Source organism: Melampsora larici-populina (assembly GCF_000204055.1).
Source record: "Melampsora larici-populina 98AG31 unplaced genomic scaffold MELLAscaffold_4, whole genome shotgun sequence".
Taxonomy (NCBI): Eukaryota; Fungi; Basidiomycota; class Pucciniomycetes; order Pucciniales; family Melampsoraceae; genus Melampsora; species Melampsora laricis-populina.
The window spans coordinates 623,080-640,642 of NW_006768768.1; the positions used below are offsets into that span (position 1 = coordinate 623,080).

At 41.7% G+C, this 17,563-nt stretch overlaps 4 protein-coding genes across 4 annotated transcripts; 2 read left to right on the forward strand and 2 right to left on the reverse strand.

Annotated features, from left to right (window-relative positions):
* Window positions 1–5,769: 5,769 nt before the first annotated feature.
* On the forward strand, window positions 5,770–6,143 carry MELLADRAFT_70874 (uncharacterized protein; the record flags this gene model as incomplete). The annotated part of the gene is made up of 1 exon (XM_007405437.1): window positions 5,770–6,143. One exon carries the CDS (start codon window positions 5,777–5,779, stop codon window positions 5,978–5,980), a length of 204 nt encoding a protein of 67 aa, XP_007405499.1.
* Window positions 6,144–7,241: 1,098 nt separating this feature from the next.
* Window positions 7,242–8,064, reverse strand: MELLADRAFT_102662 (uncharacterized protein; the record flags this gene model as incomplete). Its single annotated transcript, XM_007405782.1, has 4 exons — window positions 7,242–7,559; window positions 7,725–7,795; window positions 7,863–7,926; window positions 8,011–8,064. The coding sequence occupies 4 exons, from the start codon at window positions 8,062–8,064 to the stop codon at window positions 7,242–7,244; spliced, it is 507 nt and encodes a 168-aa protein (XP_007405844.1).
* A 1,037-nt stretch (window positions 8,065–9,101) lies between these two features.
* On the reverse strand, window positions 9,102–9,423 carry MELLADRAFT_92260 (uncharacterized protein; the record flags this gene model as incomplete). The annotated part of the gene is made up of 2 exons (XM_007405781.1): window positions 9,102–9,189; window positions 9,326–9,423. The coding sequence occupies 2 exons, from the start codon at window positions 9,421–9,423 to the stop codon at window positions 9,102–9,104; spliced, it is 186 nt and encodes a 61-aa protein (XP_007405843.1).
* A 3,389-nt stretch (window positions 9,424–12,812) lies between these two features.
* Window positions 12,813–14,692, forward strand: MELLADRAFT_92261 (uncharacterized protein; the record flags this gene model as incomplete). Its single annotated transcript, XM_007405438.1, has 6 exons — window positions 12,813–12,884; window positions 12,935–12,954; window positions 13,046–13,831; window positions 13,900–14,014; window positions 14,090–14,233; window positions 14,330–14,692. 6 exons carry the CDS (start codon window positions 12,813–12,815, stop codon window positions 14,690–14,692), a joined length of 1,500 nt encoding a protein of 499 aa, XP_007405500.1.
* Between the last annotated feature and the right edge of the window lie 2,871 nt (window positions 14,693–17,563).

The window sequence follows — 17,563 nt, forward strand, 5'->3', positions numbered from 1 at the left end:
TATGATATCATATCACTTCAACTCAAACTTCAGTACATATCAATGTTGGATTTGATCATGATGCTCACTCTCACTAACAGTGGCATTCAAGTTCATAAACTTGGATCAGAGTCCAATGTACATCTTATGGGTTTTGCATAATGGTTCATTTGTTTCATCATGGAGTTTTTCATCAAGATGTCTCCTCTTCATTCCACAGTTTAACTTACTATTTCTCACAGATGGATACTAGACAGTGAGAACTAACCAGAGGATATTTATTACAACTGACTATACAGGGTACTCAAAGTAAAGTATGTAGAGCTACATACTTTTCGCTACATACTTTTTTTGGCGGGGACAAAGAAAAAAATATACTTTTGGCCTCGTCTTCCCCGCCAAAAAAAGTATATAGCAAAAAGTATGTACGCGTACATACTCACTTTGAGTACCCTTATTAGTTCATGATTATTATTATGCAAGAGTTTATCTTTTGGGAAGTATTATATTCTGAGGTAGTTGTACATGTAATCTTTCTTTCCATTTCATATGATGGGTAGACTCAATACTATATCAGAGTCAATTCTAAAAAGGGTGAGTGGTCCAAAATATTGAGCTTCTTGGGGTTAATTTGGGCTGGACATACAAATGTATTTCATCTCAAACTTCTTTTTATTGTTGATCATATAATATCACAGCTTCCAGGTTCAAGTTGAACAGAACCCATCAAACACATGGTAGCTGATGAAGAAATTGTGGCAAAATATTTTCTATTTGTATCTTTTTAGAGGGCATTTGGTTTTACACATCACCTAAACTTTCTACTTATCTAGACTCAGTTGTGAAGTAACCTACAACTTCTTTTGTGTATCCTATTATAACAAGCCCTTATGACATAAGTACAAACTTATCAGCCAGTTAACATGTGTTTTTTCACATGTCTTGGGAATGAGCCTCTCACTATTTGATCAAGTTGCAGGAGTCCTAAATTCATGTAGGAAAAACACTTTCATAATTTGCTTCATGTTTGGACTTGATCACCTTCATTTGAATTGATTTTGATACCCCCTTTTCAGACATCTCACCACCATCTACCTGCATTGGTGTGTGAGTGTTAGGTGACCAAGTGATCCAGTTAACAAGAGTCAATCTTGGAACTTGGCATCTGAGGGTGAATTGCACAATGAGTTTTATCAACTGTGTCTGGAATCACTAAGTATGTAGTTGTCCAGATACCTGTGGCCTGGGTGCTGTAGCTCCATGAGTCATGTCATTACACAAGACCTTCACGTCCTGCATAATTCATAATCATACTTATCTTAGACATTATTACTTGTTAGATATTTACAACTGATTGACTCAATTCATCCTTTTTGTGGTAGCTTGTAGGAAATGCATTTATGTTAGTTCTGGAACCTCTCAGGGAATACTTCCCTTCTGACTTCAACTCACTTGAGTGTCTACTGAAAGTCTTCTCAGACAACTTAAGTAAAGATAAATCTCAGACTCCAGCATGTGAGTAATTGTAAAGGACTTCTTATGGTCCTCACTGCAGGATAAATTCAACTTCAAGAACAGGATGGGGAAGCTCCAGAGGTTGAGCTGAGGGATATTTTCTGAAACTCATCTTCATTATACAATATAATGAAAGAAAAATAAAATAGAAAGAAAGAATAAGAAATGGTCACCAAAGGCTCACATGGCCTCAATGATCATAAATATTAGTTTGTATTCCATAAGGAGCCAGAAGTGTCTGCATTGATAATTTGAATAAGTAAGAGAAACTGAGTTTGGATATAAGGATAATCTGAATGCTTGAAAATTTAATGTATTTGTAATGCTGTCAAGGAGATAATATCAGAGTACTCATCTGCAGTGGAGCTTGGGGACAAGAAAGGATCCCAGAAAGCTTCTATGGAACCAACCTACATGTAATTGGCAAAATTCAATGGATTGATACCTAGGAATTTGGTACCAATCATGGTGGTAACATGCAACAGTTTCTGACTTGAGTTGGTCAGCTTTGATAAATTGCCTATCAGTGACATGCTGTTTTTGGCTGTTGTTGCTCAGTGACATGCCATTCAATACATAATTGATGCCTGTATTGGTGTTTTTTGTTGGTAAGTTGTTTGCAAATTATTCCAAGTGATATGTTGTTTGTTGGTAACATGGCAAAAATCTTGACCCCCAATTGATACTTTTTTTGGTTGGTTCCATAGAAGCTTTCCTGTGTCATTTTTTAGCCGATAAACTGATTCAAATTCTAGAAGTTGAGTATGATACACTGATGTATGTACAAGATAACCTCAGACCCTCTTGTAAATTGCACCTGTATACATAGGAATTGTGTATTCATTTCATTGACAGGGTATCAAGAAATATTGATATGAAAATGATGCACCAGGAAAATCTGTTGAGAAAGATGGACCTTTGCACTTTACTGCTCAGGTCTTCCCAAGTGCAATGCCTCATAGTGCTTGTGATATTATTAAAAAACAATCACAATGTTCTTGTGGTGCTTTCTTGTTGATAAGAGAACACACCTCCAATTTCTGCTCCAAAAGCAGTCTGTTTCCTCTTTTTGATGAGTGACTACCACATGGACTTAGTGAATGCAGGTAGAATGGTAATTTGCTTCAACATTGGGCCAGTAACACTGCTGTTGTGTGCTGCACTTCAAAGACATCGCAGATTTTTGGTCCACACCGTACAATAGATCCCTTAGATCTGTTGTGGCCTGCTCTGATGTTCAGCAAGACCCTTGGGATCCACATTTAATTTGGCCACAACCACACCTGTTGTGTTTTGGTCTGCAAAATCATTGGAGTCGAGTTTTTTTGGGCTCTGTTGCACATGTTGCATTGCACAATGGATGGGGGTCTGGAGCCACCAGACCTGGCGATTTGATATTTTAGTACTGCACACTACACAGCACAAGTCTTGGCCTTTTGTTATGTGTTGCGGGCACAGCAAACCACAGCTAAAGATGTGCCTGGTGTGGAGCACTGTGTTGCTGTCCCAGGTTTGCTTGCTGATATAAGCACTGGGATATGTACAGAGACTAGTCTTGTGTATCAAGGATTGGAAAGGTCATCTTGATGTGCTGTTTAATATTGTAATTCTGGTGTTGTATAATAGGATTGTACCATGAAGAGAGAGGGATATAATCGTGATGATGTAGAGCAATGTATATGATAACTGTGTCTACAACTATAAGCACAACTGTAAGCATAGTCTAATTATAGTATTATTCAAGTTAAGATCATAAAATTACTCCCCCTTCAATGCACAAGCTCATCTTGCAGCTCTGCATTCTTGCCATGGTCCAGCATAAAACACCCACACTTTCAAGGAAAAGTTTAAACCTCTCAATTCTTTCTCCATGTCCTTTTTAACCTTTTTCTGCTTCTGGATGATCTTTCTTAATTTGGTTTAATATGTCTTGTGTGTTACCCGAAGAGTCTTCCTTTTCCCACAAACATTTTTCTGGGATGTATCCTTTTCAGCTCAAAAAAGATACTTCAGTCCTCCCCTTCTTTTTCTGCAGTCCAATATTTTTTTGACCTCAAATCCTTCAAAAGATTGCAATACATTTGGGTATTGCTTGACTTCTTTCTTGCATTGTATCTGGATTGAACTTTCTTAATGACAACACATGAGACCCTTTTTCACAGGCTTATTGCTTTGATAGGCTGAACAACCTGAACAAGCGCTGGAAATCAGTAATTGTTTACCAGAATTGACAGAATGAGTAAATACCTCTGATGTTGGGATGTACAGATTTGTCATCAACAGAGTTTGAAAATAAGATCTAGAAGGCTGAGCTAGCCCGAGTTTTGAGCTTATCAAATTGAGCACCCACTACAGATTGTGGTGTATTTTTTCTTGAAAATTATGGTTGAGAGGATACTGTTCCAAATGTTGTGATCACTGATACTACATACAAAGAGGTGATGCCGCGGGTGCAGGGTGGTGCTGGCCTGACATTGGCCCCCTGCTTTTGCATGACCTACCCTTGTGTTTTGTGGGGTGTTGCCATAACCATGCATCAGTGGGGTGACCAGCAGTTTGCAGTGGCACACACTTGTTAGCCCACATGGCCCACACTGCCCTGTGGGTCTCAAGGTTATGGGTTCAACACCCCATCAAACCATAATTTTTATGTCAGATATGTCCTGCGGATTGACTCAGAGCCTGACTATTTTGGTCAGTTACATCAGGGCAGTTCAAGACAGATTTTCCAAACAGCTCGCCGGAAATCACCAAACGTAAATTATAAGTATGTTTGATCCATAAAATTTGCGTTCGCAGGGTCCCAAACGCCGTAAAATTAAGTTTTACGGCCTTCCATTTCCAGGGCCAAAGGTTAAAAAAAAGTCATGTTGTCCCGTTTTTGTCAGGTCAAACACCACGGTAATGGCCTTGTTTCAAATGATTTTTTTTTGATCTCACGTTTTTTCATTTTTCCTTGCACATAGACGTGTTGTGAAGAACAGAGTCTGAGATACGGAAACCCTCTGGTTTTGTCAATTCCCTGCTTTTATTTCTCTTTTTATTTATCCTGCATCCACCTCCATCTCATCACCTCCATCATGCCTCGCGTATCTGAACGAGTAGTTGCTATAAGAGATCTAACGACTTTATGTGTCTTTGCACATATGAACGCAGCAACAAACGTACCCGGACTTGATGACCACCAACCAGACCCTAGCGATGGACAAATCTTCTTCCCAAATGATGACCACATGGCAAATTTGTATGACGAGGTATTTGATGAAGAAGGCCAGTGGGGCGACATGCTGTCTATGGTCATCTCCAGCCGGTACCTCGACACTCGAATGCGTGTACCTCACGCCAATCCTTTCGATCTTGGGGACATGCTGCACATAAGAAGAACTGACTTTCGTCAGGCCATGCGAACGACCCCCGAAGGCTTTCGTGCTCTTTTGGAAATGATACATTTGAACCCTATCTTTATCTCAAACACCAACAATCCACAACCACCGGTTAAACATCAACTTGCGATTACACTGGAGCGTCTCGGCAGCAACGGTAATGGCGCTTCGGTGGGTCACTTTGCAAGGAATTACAAAGTCGCTTGTGGATCGGTTGTCAATTGTACACGTCGTGTTATCTCTGCAATCCTCGAAGCCGGTTCTCATTACATTGCATGGCCCAACTCTAATCGACGGAAAGCGATTTCAAAGGTGTTGGAGCGAGACGGATTCCCCGGTTGTGTCGGTTTTGTGGACGGAACCACAATCCCTCTGTTCCAGCGCCCAGGACAGAATGGGGAGGTTTTCTTTGATCGAAAACATCGATATTCACTTAATGTCCAAATCGTATGCGACTGCGACAGACGCATCACTTACGCCTATGGTGGATGGCCTGCCTGGATCCTGCTGTGACAGCACCGTATATTCAAAGACCGACATTGCTGTGAACCCACATAGATACTTTGACCAAGGTCTGTCATGCTTTTGCCCTTCCAGACCTGATCCGAGCAACTACTTACTTTGTTATTATGTGTTTATCAGGCGAATATATCCTTGCAGACTCGGCATACATGCCATCGGAAACTGTTGTCCCCTCGTACAAAGGCCAGGCAGCAGAGGTAGAGCGCAACAAATGCTTCAATTGGTGTGTTGCAAAGTCTCGAGTAAGAAACGAACATTCAATTGGAATCTTGAAATCGAGATGGGCATCTCTTCAAGGGTTACGGCTGGCTCTGAATGAGAGAGAGAACATGGTTCACATACTTCGATGGGTCCGATGCTGCATTATTCTGCACAATATGTTAGCTGACCTTGGCAATGCGTGGGAAGATGAGGAACATGATTTGGTCTTACCTGAACCAGGCGAAGCGGGGCAGGAGAGGTTCCGCAAAGCAGTTTCTGATGTCGTCATGATGGAACGAGGCAGGGAGAAGCGAGAGCAGGTGCGAGACCACGCGGTGGCTTACAACTGGGCGAGCGGCGGCCTGCCAATTGTGCAATGATCTTCAATCGTTATCTTTCCCTTTACTTTCGATTTGTTTCTTTTATTTATTTTGGCTTTACTTTCGATTTGTTTCTTTTATTTATCTTTGTCTTTGAGCTTGCTATGTTCTTACCTGTCTGTGTATGTTCTTCCTTGCAATTGATCCTCTGCCATTTGTTCCTCATTGGTTCAAGTGATTTGTTTAATTTCTGACTCCGACTCTGAAAAGAAACCAGGTCATCCCAAAGCCAAGTGAAATAATCTCACGCACCAAGTCGATTAATTTTTTCTTGGCGAGAATCTCCAACGTGCATGGTTTGACCAGGTAATGACCGAATTTGATGTATCGCTGATTCTGGCTTTCAACTTTAAACATCAAGTTGAATCTCATATGCGAAGTTTAGGGACATCAAGTTTAACAGGAACTTTCAACATCGCTCGCCATGTAAATATGTTTGAATTAATCTCATATGCGAATTTTAGGGACATCAAGTTTAACAGGAACTTTCAACATCGCTCGCCATGTAAATATGTTTGAATATGTTTGATCAATTTGCAATCATAAAACTCTGGACATAACTGCGAGAGACAACAGCGCACACAATTAATAGACTGATGATAGACATCGTTCAGATAAGAAAAATAAGATCATCGACTGAAGACACAACACATATAGGAAATACAAAAGATCTTGTCAACCAAAAAGTCAACCAACAAAGGAACAGATAAACACCTTGAAAGGATTCTCGAAAAGGTAAGAAGATGAAACTAGTTAAAAGTAGGTCAACGACCGATGTAATACTTAGGCCGAGGTTATGGGACTGACAAACGTAGAAGCCCTTTTGTGAGTGAACGCGACAACTTATAGGTAGGTTAAGAACTTTGACATACGATCGGGCGTCCTCCGGATAGACGAGGCGCAGATACGCCTCGAGCTCTTGGGGGGTCTTTCCCTCAAGAACTAGCTTCTCACAGAAAGCTTTGCGTTCACCGCGTGCCGCAATCGCAATCCTGTTGCGCTCTTCCTCGCGCTCCAAGAAAAAGCGCTCCTTGGCCCAATTAAGATCTGACCCACGAGCTGCCACCTCAGCTCGATGTTTGGCGGCATCAAACTCCTGTCGCCATTGATAGGCTGATTGTAACATGTCAATTTTCGCAGCATTCCCTAGTTGCATTGCAGTGGCGACATGGTGTTTGTAATCTTTACCTCGCACCGTTGATGGGTCAATTGATGGGAGCGGATCGACCGCACGGCTTGTGAGAGTAGCCCGAGTGGCACCTCAAACTTTGGTCGAAGTCGAACCAGTCGGAGCGTCGTCAGAAGAAGAACTGTCCAAGGCGCGCTCTTCTGCGGTTAAGTCGTACTTTTTTGACGATTTGCGTTGGGATATCTTGCGTGCTGGATTTTTGGCGTGGGCTGGAGATACATAAGGCAGGGGAGTAGGGAGATCATCTAAAGCACGAGTGGCACCTTGACCTTTGGTCGAAGTTGAACCAGTCGGAGCGTCGTCAGAAGACGAACTGTCCAAGGCGCGCTCTTCTGCGATCAAGTTGTCCTTTGTTGACATTTTGCGTTTGGATTTCTTGCGTGCTGGAATCTTGGCGTGGGCCGGACGTACCGAAGGCAGGGCAGTGGGGAGAACATCTAAGGGAATTTCGGGAGAGTTGGGTTTTGGAGTAGGTGGAAAAGAATCCATGTCATTATCAAGGCATGCACGATAGTGACTGTTGAGATCGGGACTTCCGGGTCTGGGGCTGCAGACTTGCGCGTCAAGTATTTCTTGATAGGCTTGCAATTCTTCAGCACCGGGTATGGGGATCTGTGCAGGGGGCTCTGAGAGAGATTTCAACAACATCAGAACTCAGAAAAAACGGTGAATAGGTAATAGCGAAAAATTTACCATCTGTGACAAGTTTCACATTAGCGTGATGATCATGATTGGGAGCGGTGATTTGTGAAGGAATCTCTGGGAAAGGTTTCAACGACATAATACATCAATTAGTACACTATCATGAGAGGAGCAGGCAAAAGGAAAGGAGAAGGCGTACCTTTTGGTACATGATTGGCAAAAGCGTGATCATGACCATCAGTTGTACTGCCATCGCTGTGGTCAACATCGAAAATGATGTCGCTCTCATTATTGATGAGGTGTTCATCATCGACATCCTCATTGATGTCGTTGTCTGAACCAGGTGGAGAAACGCCCGTATCGAGAATCCCAAAGGGGTTGACGTTTGGATTGTCACGAAAGATCGCGTCCATCTGTTTGAAACAGGGGCACATCGACTCCAAAAGCTTCTCCATCATGTTGATACCGTCAGTCACATTCTTTGCGGACAAACCGCTTCCCGTTTTCAAACTGAAAGCCTTTGTGCGAGAGTATTTTGATTTGTAGCGTTTGAGTCGTTGATGTAAGACACGTCCGTTCAATCTCATATCGGTAGAATTATGTCGAACATTGTGGTTGTTGTTGAGTTTAATTGCCAGCGCGTTCAAAATAGTATTGGGGTTCATAGGCAATCCGGAGACCCGAGTTTGGCTCCCGCCACCAAAGAGAGAATTACGAATTCTCGGGTTGCTGAGGTAGGAAACAATCGTTTGATGATCGACCAAATTGAGAGGAGGGCTGTCTCTGGTGTTTTTGGCGGAGGCGGCCATTGAAGCACTGTGTGCACGCTTTTGAGCCGCTAGGCAAGAGCGTTTGATAGCAGCGGGGGTAGCTTGGGAACCACTGGAAGGGACTCCTGCAGCACGAAGATCCTCCTCAATTTGCGCTCGAGTCCGTCGAGTTCTTTGTGCAGCCTAAAAAACCCACATTAACAATTTGGTCAGTGTCTAGAAAGGACAAAAAGATATGATTTACTACAAGTTACTCACTTTCCCGCTTGTTTGAGATACAGGCGGCATTTGTGGTTCGAATAATGAAAGAATAAGTTGGACACTGGAGGATGAATGAACAATGCGATAGATTGATAGATATCAAGAAATGTGAGGACGTGATTGAAGCGTAGGATGAGAAGAAGTTTGAACGAGAAAATTAGATGGGCTCAAAAGGTTTGCAATCGCAAGGAAGATTGTTTAAATGACTGTCGAGCCGAGTCACGAGAAAGTTGAACGTGACCACCAGGACAGCAGGGAATCAGGTCGCGTTGGAGAACTTCTCGGTTTGAGAATCGAAGTGACAATAATTATCTTCAAGAAAGACTGGTTCCCGTTGGTATCGATCCCTGTGATGAAATCCCAGGACAAAGCGGTCCAAACTCAGACCAAAATCCAGTTGAACGAGAGCCACGTGATGAGTCCTATTCGGAGATCTTCTGGGTTTGAGATGCCAAATTCAATTTGGATGATGCGAAAGCTGACGTGATCTGCAGAGTAGCCGAGCCAAGGTGAGGAAAAAGGAGAGGGTGAGAGCAGGTGCCCTCTGTGTGTGTACCGTGGATATGTGGCAAAGGAATCATCGGGTTTCAAGGTCGGCTAACCATTTTTGGGTCAAAAACAACGGTAATGAAAGAGGTAACTATGGGAGAAAAAAAAAATCGCGTAAAAAGCGGTTCACAATCAGGTCCAATTAGCAAAAAAAGCAGTGACAAAAAAAACCTTTTTTTTTGCTAATCGGACCTGATTGTCAACTTTTTTTTCTGCTTGCGCGGGGAAGCTCTAAAAATTTTAAGACCAAATAACAGATCGCTAAGTGGTGATTCGTGAACCACCTCTAGAGATGGTTCGCCAAACTTAAATTTTAACTTATAATTATGACTCCCCGAGCAGTCCGTAAAACTTTCAGACAGGCTGTAAACGCCCTACTTGAACTGCCCTATTTCTGCGGAAAATCTTAAAAAACCAAAACCTAACTTTTTGGGTCAGGCATCTTAGTAGGAGCATTCCAGGTTCCTGTTGTATCAAGTTGTATTAGATTGTTTATGATGAAAAGATTTTATCAGAAGTTGATAGGGTTTGGGCAAAGTAAAATTTTGTATTATCAATTTTAGCCCTTTTACAAACAACTCCAACAAACGTCCTGGCAGATCCACCGTGAATTCAGACTATGTATAGCTACATATGTATCAATAGGCAAGGATCTCAAATGGAGTTGACCGGACAGTGAATCTGATTGCAGGAGATCACATGTTCTTAGTAAAACTTGGTGGTTCACATTGCACATCCCGTCATTTTTTGGACCTAGTGTCTGTAAATGTCATTATGTATGAGCAGTCTGGGATACATATCAAGGATGAGAAAGGCTCTCTCAATTTGATGTGTTGTATCTTGATGCTGATGATGTAGAACAACAAGGAACGGTGTATATAAGCAGCATGCCTAAGACTATAGCTATACACACAGTCTTATAGTATGACCCAAGTTAAGATACTTACTTCCTCTCTCAAACTATGATGAATTGGTACAATTGAGAATATGCTGATGTCACAATCAGAGAGTTCTGATAAGGAAGCAGTCCGGTGCTTAGTTATTTCAAGTACCTGTTAGATTGTTGGATAAGGATAAAGAACAGGACATATATTATAGTACAATGAGGTTTGTACCAGAATGGCTCCTCTGGATCTGTCAAGTCAGTGCTCTGTCACAAAGAGTTCACAAACAATGAGGTCATAACAGAGGACAATCAGGGGGAAAACTTGGAGGTCTCCTCTTAAAAAACATTTCTCATTGTCTCTTGGTAAAATTGCATGCACTTGGTTCCCAAAGTGCCTCTGGGGTTTGTTAAGGTTATTTCCCCCAGGCACTGAGGGGATCTGATTAAGTTAGCATACATGCCTACTTGGGTCAACTTCAAAAATTTGCATGCACTGAAATGTATCTCTTTTGTGGGCAGAGCATAAAAACATAAAGGAGTAGAATTATCTTGAACACCAGGACTTATGAAGGTCACATATAAACCCAATTCTAAAAAGGCTGGAACAGTGGAGTGATTAATGATAGGGATTCAAATAAATTGCGCCAATAAATTGGTCACACGATAGTAGTAACCATTGACCATACCTTTATATTCATCATGTCTCTTGGCATCATCTATATTTGTGTCAAAAATCTACATCACCTTCTGATCTTTTTGATTCATTTTACTTTGCTTTCTCTGAGTTTTTCAGTAGAACTCCCTTAATTTTATTTTTCCTATTATTCTGATATATGTATGTGGTATTTACCAATGCAAAGAGTAGATGACTTAAGTCACATACCATTTTGTCAGCAAAAATAACAACCAAGCCCAATTTGAGTGCGCTGGCTACCGAGTGAGAATAAGGCGGAATGGGCACTGAGGTGAATCACTCATCCTTTCACTGGGTGAGTAATCTTATGCTGTTATCATGTCAGACAGATCACATCATTCTGATGTAAGATGGCTCAACTTGTCATGATGTGAGCCATCACCTTGAGGATACGTGGTCACATGAGGTGAAGCTCACGCTGGCTGGCACGTGCAGGTCACAGCGGGTATCACAGGGTAGACAGCGCGTTTTTATTGGCAAACTCATAATCCATGTGAGCTTCACGTGCCAGCTGCCCCGTGATGTATATAGATGATTACCCTGTGCAATATCCATCAATGATCACAATAGGCATTTTCTCTCTCTCATTGAGAGATAATCACATCTGTGTCGTCACCGCTTTCGAACAGAAAGCAATGACCTATAGAAAGATGATATGCAGACGAAGTATGTTGTGAAAGAGTTCTCGGCACACCTGTTGAATGACGTCGTATAAAAACCGCAAGTCAAATCATTATTGTTCATGGAACCACCGTTACGAATGCTTCGATCAGGGATGCAGGAATGAATACCGAGTATGAGTATATACTCAGATGAACCGCCATGATACATACATACATAGCCTTGCAGGTGCTAAAGTGACCATCCGAAGGGAAGTAGGACCAAGGTGACCATTCAAAGGGCACCGCACTTTAACTTGTCCCGACGTCGGCAGAGATTATAGTCCGGCGATAAAGTGATAATCATGAGAAAAATATTCTTTAGTTCGTGTTTCTCGTGCTCAAGCTCCCTACCAAATTCTTAGCACTGTTACGAAGAATATTTAGATATACATACTTTCAGCTTATCATCAAACTTAAAGTCCCCCCGCCCGATGACTCAGTCGCGGGCGGGGTGGGCTTTGATACGTTTGGATATACTTACTTGCTTGTCCCACTGCAGTCAGCGTCTTACCAGACGGTCTGAAGAAACTTCCATGGCATGGGAAGGCGTCCGATCATGCTTGCCTCTTCGTTTAAGCTTCAGGTGATGGATCTCGAGCAACAGAGGTTCATGAACGCATTGGAAGGCTAGAAATGTCCTCTCGGCGCGAAGGCTGAAATCTTGTCATCACAACCCTACTCAAGCGCTTTAGATATAATCATCGCAGCGGTGAATCCTCGATGACGATTGGCGAATTTTTGCACCGGTGACTCCACCTACATATCTTGATTCTTCGCTGTCTTGGAAGTTGGTCTTTCATGTCGGTTCATCGCTGGCCTGACTCGCTCTCACCCGGTGAGCAAACTCGGTTAATAGATCTCGAGTGTGAAAGGAATAAGTCAATTTCTCTCGGTCGTCGATTTAATATTTGGCCGTGGTTGAGTTGCATTTCGCCGTTGTCTCTCGAAATAGACATTTAAGATTGATAAGACTCGGTGCTCGTTACTTCGTTATCCTGATCTGGGTTTTGTTATCCTGATTATTTATTCTGATTTCCGTCATCAGTCATCGTTTCCATCTCATCCAAATCAGAGCCAATCGCATTCATCACGTGTTTTTGCCCGGCAGAGCGCTTCCTCATACTTTGTCGTATAGTGGAATTTATCATGAGTCACTATTCTCGATATCAATTTCCTTTGATGTCCGATACGGACTCTACCCAAGAATCCACCTCAGTCACACCTTATCGCCAAACAGACTCTCATGGTATCGTAAATCACCAGAGCTTTACTTCAATTTCAACTTTCACTTCGACCTCCAGTGCGACTACGAATTCCACCCGTACGGCCTCACAAAACCTCAACGCATCTTCATCCACCCTCACATCCGTTGTGCCGACGCGTTCAACAAGTTTCATCAATCCCCGGTCTAGTACGGCAACTTTAGATGCACCACTTAAGAAATTCACCTCCCAACCACAGCGGTTACCCAACCTTGTATCAGAAGAGCCAGACACAAATTTAGAAGTACAGAAGGTCTATGCCTTCTTGGATCAAGTAGGGATACCTGCGGACGGATTCACCGAAGGATGGGATTGTACAGAAGATAGCAAACGGATCTCAGCCCAGTTCGTGGGCTATCAAAACCAACGATCGAAGGACCAACAAAGCACAGATGTCTCCGAACCTCAACTACACGTATTGCGAGACGCAGATCGATATGGTTTCTTCAGTCGCTCCAAACCAAAAGCCCTCGTACAATTACAGTCTGCTTCGTTTTTCCCTTCTACTTCTGCTTTTACTTACTCTTCCTCACCCGATCCAATGACCCCAGAAACAAGAGAAGAGCCAGAAGTGGACAATCAAATCGAATCAAGGAGGATCTCAAAATGGAGTGCAATGCTTGAAGGCGATGTACGAGATGGAGGATCAAATATTCTTTCTTTCAGACTGTCAAATTATTGGAATTCACACAGGGAAAAGTTCATAAAACGTTGTTATAAAGGTATCCCAGATCGTTGGAGAAGAGGTGGTTGGGATTTGTTGATCAGAGAGTTTGGAGACAAAATTGGTTGGGATAAGGGACAAAGTGCCGACAGACTATATGAGAGGTATGCTGAGGCTTCGATGATTTCCAGTGACCATGATGTTCAAATTGATTTGGATGTACGACGAACTGTCGATGGGCATATCTTTTGCTATACACCTTATGGTCAAGAGTACGTCGTGTTTTTGACCGTGTTATGAAGGAAGAAATATTGACTGACTTTTCTCTCTTTAACTTTAGTCAACGGGCTTTATTCCAAGTACTTCATGCTTTCGCATCGTACTGCGAAACCTGTGGATATTGTCGAGAAATGGGACCGATTGCAGCAACGCTATTGAACTATTTTGATGTCGAGGTTTAGTCATCTTCTTCTCAACTTTTAAAAATCCTCTAATAAACTGACCCACCGAACTCTGGTCTACAACCACAGATGGCGTATCTATGTATGGTCAGATTACATGATTGGTACAATTTTCACGAAATCTTTGCTGCTGGATTTCCTGGGCTAGCAGAATCTTTTTACATCCAGGAAAGATTGATTGAATATCTCTTGCCAGACGTTTATCAGACTTTTGTAAGGGTTTTATCATTTTTCCTCTGGGTGGATTCGACAATTCTAGATATTGTTCACCAGCACTAATGCTCTGTTAATCCAAATACGCAACAAAAGGTCCAACAAAAGATCAAATCTTCGTCATACGCTACTAAATGGTATCTGACGCTTTTCACCGGAACTGTTCCTTTCCAAGCTCAACTGAGACTGTGGGACGTTTTCTTTCTGCGTGGAATGGACGTCTTGATCTTGGCATCAGTCTCAATAATCTATGCTCTCCGGAATGAGATAGGTCCTGGTAATACCCGAGAAACGATACAGACCAAATTAAGCTTCGGGTTTGGATTAGAGTCTAAATCTATATCACTATGGATTAGATCCATTAGGAAATTGGCGGAAAGAAAAGATGTTAGAAAATTGGTCAAAGCTTCGAGACTCGAATGGAATGCTGGAACAGATAGAAAATCTTTGAAGAGATAAGCATTAGTGAACAAAGTTCATATTGTGACCTTGCTATTTATTCAATTACTTGTTTTATTTCTTTCATCAGACATTTTATATGTGAACAGTCTAATTTTTCTTCTGCTCTTTTACTTATCAATTGCCTCAAGATTACATGTCTTTTTATGTACGGATTTTTTCTGCTTCCTGCTGTACAAGTAGTATTGTTTGCTGTGCAACCTACATTGTAGTCGGATGTGGAACCAGTGTCGAAACCTGTCCTGCTTGTGTAATTTGATGTGGGAAGACTCCACCGAGGGTGGTTACAGCCTCTCCAGAGATGGAAGACATTCGTTCCTGAAACACCCGGCCCCGCTCCATGTCCAGTCTTCCTTGTCCCTCTCCCCATTACATCCTCTGAAAGATCACAATTTCCTGCATTACAATCAAGCCCATATCACAAAAATATGTGGACAGATTTGATAGCCTTGCGCAAAAAACACTTCCGGTAACATGTCAACCATCTAGTCACAGGTTTCTTGCAGATTTTCTGCCTAATTCCCTCAAAACCACTGAAGGCACCCCCTTTTTAGTGTGTATGGTGCGTGGAGGCAAGAGCTTGGCAATTTGGGATCAAGTAAATACTTGATAAATTGCCCTTTTGGCCCCACCAGCTCAAATTTCAGAACCTTTGATCAGGTTGGATTCTGGAGGTTTCATCCAAATTTATAACACCCTGTCTGTTGCTGTCAAATGGCTTCCAGAGTATTGCCTGAGTAGCTATGGAGACATATGTAGTCAATTTTTGGGAGGATTTTGTCAAACCAGAAAATTTATGTGATGTATCACATGTGATTTACTTATTTAGATGAGCAAGGAGCTCAGCAGACCTGTATGTACATGATAGCTAAAAATTTACTCATCTTGTTGCACACATGTAATGTGGGTTTCATGGCTCAGGTGTGCAGTGCATCATGATCAAGTCTTTATGACCAATTATGCTTACAATAATTTTCCTTGCTCAATTTAAGGGAAGTTGTTTGATGTTTACAGCATAGAATTCAGCAATCACCTTGAAAGTGTAGCCAAGTCACCAGCTTGCCAAGGATTTATTGGTGTTTTGGATCTGCTTTTAAGTAGAGAAAGTAGGTAATGGAACACTCATTTTCCTGAGGTCTGATTGTCTTAGACTTCATATTGAGTGGTGCATTAGTTGTTATCAACACCTTGTCATGGTACCCATGCAGGAATCATCTCAATCCTTTTGTCCAATGTGTAAAATTGCTTTTTGCACCATCAACACTATGACTATGCTTTGAGAAGCCTCCTCTCATATCCCAAATTTGACCCCTGTTGTCCCAATGTTTCCTGATTTGTGATCACACTAATGCTTTTTGAGTACAAATAAGACACTTTGTCTATTACACATTACAGTCGACTCTTGATGTAAGCATATCAATGGTCAACAGATACACCTTGCCTATATCGCGCGATGCATAATTTCAAAAGCATAATATGCCTGTTGGGCCCATGTATACCAAAAAAAATCCCGCAAAAACCTATGCATATAGCGAGATATGTCTACGTCGAGCTTGCTTGCATCAAGAGTTGACTGTATCAAAAGCTTCAAGTGATGTTCAATCTATGATACTTGTGCCTTGTGTAACAACCCATCATCCACTTCCCAAATACGTTCTTGTGGTGCTTTTGTCTTTGTTGGCCCAGTTCTGCGCGGATTGCAACGTATACGGAAGGTTTCAACTTGGGTTGTGTTGTGATACCTTCTCTTTCCCATTTTTTATGTTGCATCATCCCATTGTCTACTCATGTTATGTGACATTGTCACTTGTCGATTGTAAAGAGATGAAAATAACTTCCTATGGTACTTCATAGACAAAGACCATGTTTGTGAATGTTATTCCTTGGAGTCAATACACCTGTTAGTTTTTAAAAACATCCCATAACTAGCCTCTCTCAACAAGAGGTGCACCACAAAAATGTTACCATACCCTCTTAATCATCTGCTAGGCACATTAACCAAGGGAAAATATGTTGAGCCAATGTACACCAATACATATGGTAGAGAAACCATTACTACACCTTGGCCAGTTAGCAGTGACAAGCCAAGAAGCCTTTATTTGCCAAAAATTGCAGCGAACAGAAACTTTTACTGCTTTAGCTTGCACTCAGAGTTTAAGAAGGTTCTAAAATATGTTGAGCCAATGTACATTTGTTATGAGCCACTATTAGGCTATGCTTGTACTGAGTCCTACTCGAGACTATACTGTGCCTGTCAGAGATTTTCCCAAACCTGCAGCGAACAGAAACTTTCACTGCTTTAGCTTGCACTCAGAGTTTAAGAAGGTTCTAACCTAGAACATCCTCAAAGGACAATTTTCCTAAGGAAGGAAAATTTGTATATATATATTTGATGTTATAAAGAATATTGGTATAAGCTCAAGATACAAAACAAAGGTAGATAGGTGAAACAACATGTTTGAAAGGGTTTCTCACAACCATTGTGTATTTTGATTGACCATGCCATGCAGGCAGGCCCTCAACCATGTCAGAATCAGATAGGAGAATGTCCAGATGATGAAGGGAAAATGATGTTGAACATGTGGAGCAACATCATTAAATATTGTACTGGATCTGAACACAAAACAAACTTAGTATAGGAAAAATCCATGAACAACACTCACCGTGTCCATGTAGGGTTTGCTTGTTGACAAGCAAATGCTACCCCGCAGTGACTACAAGTATCTTATGATAATATTGAGAACTTGATTTTGTCCCAAGTCAAATGACAAAATTATCAATTCTATTCAGAATTCTTCTTAACTGATTGTAATTTCTTTGATTTTCTTACCAAAATGAGCTTGTACTGATTGCTCTCTGTCTTCTTTGAAG